The sequence below is a fragment of the Haliotis rufescens genome, unplaced genomic scaffold (genome assembly GCF_023055435.1).
Source record: "Haliotis rufescens isolate VD_foot unplaced genomic scaffold, xgHalRufe1.0.p SCAF_4, whole genome shotgun sequence".
Taxonomy (NCBI): Eukaryota; Metazoa; Mollusca; class Gastropoda; order Lepetellida; family Haliotidae; genus Haliotis; species Haliotis rufescens.
This window is the reverse complement of record NW_025964112.1, coordinates 18,420,024-18,427,809: the sequence shown is the minus strand read 5'-3', so window position 1 is coordinate 18,427,809 and position 7,786 is coordinate 18,420,024. Positions and strand designations below refer to the sequence as shown.

The following is a 7,786-nucleotide window of genomic DNA, read 5'->3' as shown; positions in this document are numbered from 1 at the left end:
ACCCCCATTTACTAACGTGTCAAAATAATCGGTTGCATCAAACTTTCCATGATACAATCGCTAAACTAAGGGTCCATTAACATAAATGGAGATTTGGGGTATCATTAACCTGCTATTAAATCAAATATGACCCGTGATTTGAGTTAACCATTTGGTAAATGTGATTTACAACTTTAGAGTTATTGTATCTGCATCCAATACAACATGTGCTTGTTTGCTAAAACGGAATTGTGGGAGAAATTATGGGGAAATACCCTAATTTAATAACAAGTTAAGATAAGATAATAAGATAAGACTTTATTATCCACTGAAATATTGATTAGCACTATAATATGAAAAAAAGAAAATATATGATATTAAAATATGTACATACAAAAAAAGACACTAATATAACTACGAGTAAAAACATGTAGAAAATTGAACACTAGAAAATTGAAAATTGAACACTGTCACAGTGACAACAAGGAATGGTATTTTAAAAGTATATGTATTTATATCACAGCAATAGTAAACTTTAATATAAGGGATAATGACAGGATAAAATGTGTGTACAGCGAACTGTTAAAAAGTATCAAACAGATAAACATTTAGAAGACTTATACTGGCTGGTATGAATGGTTTCCGGGCCCTGTTTGTTTTCAGCAGGTAGAAACTGATATTCGGAATGAAATTTATGACTGCTGTCATTTAATATATATCTTACGCGCCTTTTTGACAATTTGCTGCTCATAAACAACCGTACGGGGGGAACCGTAGATGTAAAGGCCACTGAAGATTTGATACCATTTAAACGTTAATGGAAAACTGACACTAAACGTATCATAAATTACCTCAAATAAAATTAAGCTTGTTTTGTTTGTTTGTTTCTTATCGCCGCACTCAGCAATATTCCAGCTGTATGATGGCGGTCTGTAAATAATCGAGTCTGGACCAGACAATCCAGTGATTGATACCTTGAGCATTGATACACCCAATTGGAATACGATGACGTGCATCAACCAAGTCAGCGAGTCTGTCATCCCGTTAGTCGCCTCTTACGACAAGCATTGTTGCCTTTTACGGCAAGCATAAGATGCTAAAGGGGGTGTTCACACCCGGCAGCTATTGTTTAGGGTAATTTCGCTGATCTATATCAACAATAGAAGGATTAAAATGGGAGATTATCGTGACGGCTGGTTCTGGTTCATTGGAGAAGGAGCACTGAACTCAAATATACATATAACTTATTTCACACATATTAAGTCATATTACACATATTGAACAAACAACAATTATTTTGTAAATACAACTTTAAAGAAATGAAATTGACAACATTTATACACAGTTACAATACAATCTACAACAATTTACAACCCAACAAATTGTGAGACAGAATCTCCATATTCCATTACAGATTTTGTTCCAGAATCCAGGCACATTTTCAGATGACCAAGTTCGTGTTCAAGTTGGCTGTACTGCTTCTTTTTGGATCGTTTTTTTTCACCCGATTGAAGTTGGCTCATTGTCACTTCAGTCATGGTTTGTTCTAATTGAATTAAACTGATGAATCGGAAGCTGTTGGCGTGTTTGGTTGTCATTTTTTATTCATGCATGCCACCCCTCTTCATGGTTAGTGGTTCTTGGACCCAAGGTGCCAAAATGGTTCCACAAACCTGCTGAAGACCTATTCTTAATCCGGATCTTTACGGGTCGTTACATATTTTAATGAACACATATTAGTTAATGAAGGTTTGCTACAACCTGGAACTCCAAAGAGACAAAGGTGATGACAAACCACGATCAGCTAAAGAATGTAATTCTGTGTAAGGTGTTACGGTGATTTAGACTATGGGCCACCCATACCATGTTTAGCCATTATGAACACTACAAATGTGAACATTAGAAATATGTGACTTAAATAAAAAACATACTTTAAATAATTAAATTTTCGTTGTTTTCATTGAAATTCCTGCATTCTGATTAGCTGAATTGGTCACGTGTTATTGCATTCATTTCCCAATGAATGTAAAAAATTAAGCCACGCCCACCGAGGCGCACTACTTTTATTACTGCGGAATGTCGGGGAATCCCAATATTACAGTCGAGGGAATTCCCTTTCTGCTCACGTGTATCGTCATACACAGGGCACATACTGACTGTGTAGGCGTGTCAAGTTATGTGCATAAATTAAACGATCACCTGATTCATGTCACGCCACAGTATGTATTCCTACACCTGGAAAATGTTTATCAATCTCATCATTTTGTCTATTTTGATATATACAACTGTTTTTGGTTAAACTATTGTAGCTAAAACATGTTTTACGTTGTCGAAATTAATTATAAGCATTGACTGTGTATTTTTTTCGGGTCATTGAGGTATGAATCGAAAAACCAATGTGCAAACTGTATGAATCCGCTAATCAACGTGTTCGACCTGTCATCGATCAACACATTTGGTTCACAGCTGTTTGCTCATCCCCAAGTATGTGGGTCGTTGTAGACCAGATACAAGAGCATCGTCCTCGGGGACTGCGCACCCAATCCCTTCCCAGGAGTCCAGTGTAGGTCACTGTCAGCGCCGCCAGCCTGTCCACCGACAGGGGATGCCTCATACACACCTGTGGGATTGCAAGTGGAGCAGTCCTTGAACCACCAGCCTGACTGAAAGTCCTGAGCACAGTTCCGGGCACTGTTGTCATTGTCCTGGTCCGTGGTGCTGAACGATGAACCGAGCAACGGTCCAAGGCAGTCTTCTAACATAACTGCAGCTTGGTCGTGTGTAAAATGATGGCCGAATGACAGACGATACTTACTGGATTCATCTCCGACACTAAAGTCCTGCATGTAATACTGGTTAAAGCCCGAATTAGTGACGATCTCAACCAATAGTGAATGTTTCCTGCTGCTGGAGATATAGTGGATGTAGTCATTGCCAAGCCAATGGTCCCCCGTAACGTCCCCAAAACCTTGCTTGTAGTCCTTCCACGAACGGTTGAAGTTTTCATTGCCAGCCTTCTGTCTAAGAAACATGGTTCTCCCACCATAATGCATTTCGCAATACACAGTAAATGGCCGAGGAGCTAGGCTTGGCTGCATTAAGTATTTATCGTGCTTGCCGCTGTAATAACTGACGCCGTCTGAACAGTCTGAAATAGAAGGACACAAAACAGTAAATTCACGAGAAACATGGCATGCAGGTATGGATGTTGACAATAGGTCATGTCATCAGAAAAGTTACACAGTTTAACCACCCGATCCCCATTCGCCGATTCTGAGGACTTGGTATGGTATAACATGATGTATATTTTGCCCCTGAGTGCAAACAAGGAGATGTAATGTATTTAGTTAATCTCTAATGACCTTAACATGGGTGTGAGTGTAATTATATTCGAGCGGTATACTTAAGAAAAGTTTTGCGTTTATTGAGGCCCAAACTGTGTGCAAACTTCGTATAATAACTTTATAGACTGCTTATTTAATGTTGTTTGCTTGTTTGTTGCTTAACGCCGCACTCAGCAATATTCTAGCTATACGACGGCGGTCTGTAAATATTTGAGTCTGGACCAGAAAATCCAGTGATTGATATCATGAGCATCGATCTATACTACGTAATTGGGATACGATAACATGTATCAATCAAGTCACTGAGCCTGACCACCTGATCCCGTTAGTCGCCTCTTACGACAAACATAGTCGCCTGTTATGGCAAGCGTGGATTGCTGAAGAGATAATTCTAACCCGGGTCTTCACGGGTGTGCATGGTTAGCATCGTATGCCACGGAATCACCAATGACCATAGATTTAGTTCCATAGCTATCTTCAGTAGTGCAGGACAATTTATCAATAATGAAAGCGAATGTCATATGAAGTTCACTGAGATGTGAAACGCTGGACTTCCTCATTGACAACAACTATGTAACTTTTGGGGGTAGGACATTTCGGCATGGACACCATGTGTGCTCCACTTCTTGTAGATCAGTTTCTTTATTCATTTTAATCGGAATTTCTGCTCGGATTACCAAAGTAAAAAACAAGGCAATGTGGCTATGACGTTTAACTTAAGCTTCAGGTATATAGAAGATCGGATATCGTTCAATAATGGTCAAATAGCAAGTTCTTATTCCCTGAATCCCCACCTGAACTAGAAATATAGGAGATAAGTGTGTCCGCCTCATCTGTTTCATATTTATAATTATGCATAACGATTCAGAATGATAAAAAGACTCTCCACAAGACTGTATGACAAGAGGATTGACTTCAGCATTTCAAAAGCAAACTTTTCCTTCATATCGAGCAATATTCCAGTAGCTCCGGGCTTTCGTGTCACAACCTTGGAGGTACAATCGAGCGTGCTCTTTCTTCGAAGATGTCATAACCTTTTCATATGACTCTTGCTCAAAAGTTGTTTTATCACGGGTACTATCTTCAAGGCCTCGTCAGTAAAGCTTTCAAAACGTTCTATTGAAGAACAGGTCTAAATTTGACGCATCGGTGACAAAAAACATATGTGAGAAAGTGTTTGTTTCCGTAAAGAACCAGCGGCCCATTTTACAGTACAAATGGCAATATCGCCAAACGATGCGCCATAGTATTATTTATACCACATTTTCCCTTGTTTTGTTTCTTCAGATGAACAATTGACTTGCCTTTGCATGTGTTTGTGACGGATGCCACCAATGGGACAGGGTCGTTTTACGCTCACCCTTTCGCAAACAGCTGGTATCATCACTATTTGATATTGATTCATAAACACATGCTCGACATATAGTCAGAATCGCACGATGGACTCTGGTTTTAGCAGAGATTTCTCAGTTAAATTAAAAATGTTTTGTATTTATTTTAGTCCAATAAGTTGGGGTTAACGCAGCTTTGAACATTATGACAGTTATATACTCTCCACAACATGTGGGGTATCAAGAAATATAAATGAGAAGATCGGTCTTCAGAAGAAGGATAAGCTTCCGAAAATGACTCTGAGAGAACCAAAACCTAACGTCCTCAACACACACGAAACATTACAAGTGGACCATGCAGTTCCCCTGTGGAGGTGGTTGGCAGGTTATTCCTGATTTTGACACACAAGTGAGAGGGCGTCCAATAGCTTTATGCCATTCTTATTGTGGAATTTAATTATCCACAGTAATACGTAAGCCCTCTACTCTTGCTTATATGCAGTATTTGGGATCAGATTTGGAATGCGCTGTCTACAACATGAGGAACACATAAAGGCTATTGGCATGCTTCAAACTGGTAGAACTCAGCGAGATGTAGCCAATATGTTTCAGTCTGTGATTTACAGACTTTGTAAGAGGTTTCTGCGGACGCGAAAAGTCCAGGGTCGATTAAGCAGAAACCAGACTTCAAGCAAACGAGCCCAAACAGCCAATCAAATCGTTGTTCACTGACGCCAGTTCAGGTTTCAAGATACTGACCACAGGATAAGAAATGCTCGGCGACCACATGGTGCACCACCGTTACGAAATCGACACATTGTAGTCAGACATCAATGGTGTTTAGAACGTTGGAGCTGGGTGAATGGCCAGATGAGTCACTCTGGACTTTCTGGATGGGCGTTGACGTGTCTGGAGGAACCGTATCGAACGCCGTGCGAACGTCAACGTAAGGCTGCATGATAAAATTTGGTGTGTGTCTGTAATGATATGGGGCGGGATCACTATAACGACCAGGACGCCACTGCATATTGTCCATGGAAGTGTCACTGGACAGTACTACTGAGACCATGTACTGTCGCCAATAGTTATGCTCATGCACACCATGTATCGTACCTCAACATCACCAGAGGGTGACCTTTCCTCGATGGTGCACATGGGACATCATCAGGTGAAGTATATGCCAACACCATACACCTACCGCTATGTTAGCTGAACTGGTCCATGCTGCAAGATGTGTGGAAACGATTCCCTTAAATTGTCACTGGGATATTGATTCGGACAACGGCATGCCGTTTACACGAATGTTTCACCAATCGTGGGGACATGACCCCATTATTGAACAAGTCATCTCACGCCGAAATTGGCACAAGGCATTCAAACGGGGACGGTGTGTTTAAAAGCGTTAGTTAGTCACGCTGAACACTGGTTTGATAGATTTACCACATGGGTACATGTGCCTCACATCGACTCACCCTCTACAGCGTAAAAGCTCTTGTACAAACATGTTATTTTCAGGGAATAAACATTACTGATCATTAATGATTCCTCTGTTTGTTATCTCTTTATATATGACAAGGAATGTAGGTTTTTGTCTCCAGCAAACACAGCGACCTAGATTAGGCAAGGAAAGGAAACTATTACGTTAAATTCCGGACAATCTAGACATTGCTGCGTGTAATTCTTATCCTGATTTTCAAGAAAATAACAACAACCGCCCTCAAAATCGTTCACATACAACGTTTTTAGGTGAAGGGGGACCCCCCTCCCCCTCCCCCAACACACTAACTAACTAACTAACTAACAAACTAACTAACTAACTAACTAACTAACTAACTAACTCCTGATATCAAATGATCGGCTCACGGCATACGTCTCAATGCTTACCTGTCATTAACCTCTCACATCTGTTACCAAGGTAACCGTTATAGCACTGACAGACATCTGTGCCTGCATTATAATCGCCACCATGTTGACAAGGGTTGTATACCTGGAACAAAGAGAGATACGTTTAAATTAACTGTTAAAACTTTTGTATAAAGTTGGTTAACGCCACACGAACAGACCTTCATATATATAAAACGTTTCAGCTTGATGTGGGAGGAACGCACACTGTGTAGTGATTCAGGTCGAAGACGTTTACCACTTTTTAGAAACCCACAAAGATGGGTTGGATGCTGAAAGGCAAATGATCTCAATCGGGAAGAAAAAAAGAATGTACACTGCAAACAACAAATGTTTATTTGTTTGTTTATTTGTTATTTCACACTGCACCCAGCAATATTCCAGCTATATGACGACAGTCTGTAAATAATTGAATCTGGACCAGACAATCCACTGATTGACATCATGAGCATCGATCCACGCAATTGAGATGCATCAACCAAGTCAGCGAGCCTGACCACCCGATCCCGTTGGTCGCCTCTTACGACAAGCATGGGTTGCTGAAGACTCGTTCTAACCCGGATCTTCGCGGGTGCGTACAACAAATGTAATGAACTACTTGATGTCATGTGCATATACCCATTATCAGAACTACAGAACGCTCGGTTCACATGGACAAATGGAGAATTACCAAGGCGACCGGCTGACCCTGACTTTCAATACCTGACACCCATACTACTTTATAGATTTAGTTGAAATAGATTGCATAAGATGTACAGTTCGCATGTCGAAACATTAATAAAATACAAACTTATAAAGATTGTTGAGAAATTCATTATGTAGACGCTTTTGTATGACATATCAAACGAGACAGAGTGTATAAAATGCGCCTCTGGAACAAATACATATTCATGAGTGAAGCCTGTCCATGTTAACAAATCCACTGCAAATGTTTACGAATTTGCGTAGCGTATACTCAGCGAAGAGATCCTTTAGCCATATTCTTTAAATGGGAAATGAAAACGCCGAAATGTATTAGGTATTAATGCCCCTTTAAGTGTCCACCAATCCATAAAGATTTTCGTTCACTTTTTGATCAGAACAATATAATATCATTAATGTGTGCATTCATGAGGTGTAATGGAATAAGCAGGTACGCGGAAAAGAGGTTATTGAGTATAGATTACCATTAATAATATACCAGTTTTTCGGATTGAATTCATATCCTCCTCTGCAATGTCATTATAAAGG

The 7,786-nt window shown here is 40.0% G+C and overlaps 1 protein-coding gene across 2 annotated transcripts in view; it reads right to left on the bottom strand.

The window, feature by feature from the left end:
- Positions 1-2,306: 2,306 nt before the first annotated feature.
- The window catches only part of LOC124149254 (fibrinogen-like protein 1), a 39,852-nt gene continuing 34,372 nt past the window's right edge, over positions 2,307-7,786 (bottom strand). For both annotated transcript variants that reach the window (XM_046520715.2, XM_046520714.2), the window contains exons 2-3: positions 6,539-6,641; positions 2,307-3,127 (exon numbers count right to left, since the gene is read on the bottom strand). In XM_046520715.2, coding sequence (XP_046376671.2) covers positions 2,454-3,127; positions 6,539-6,641 — 777 coding nt within the window. In that variant the 3' untranslated portion in view covers positions 2,307-2,453. The remainder of the gene's footprint in view (positions 3,128-6,538; positions 6,642-7,786) is intronic.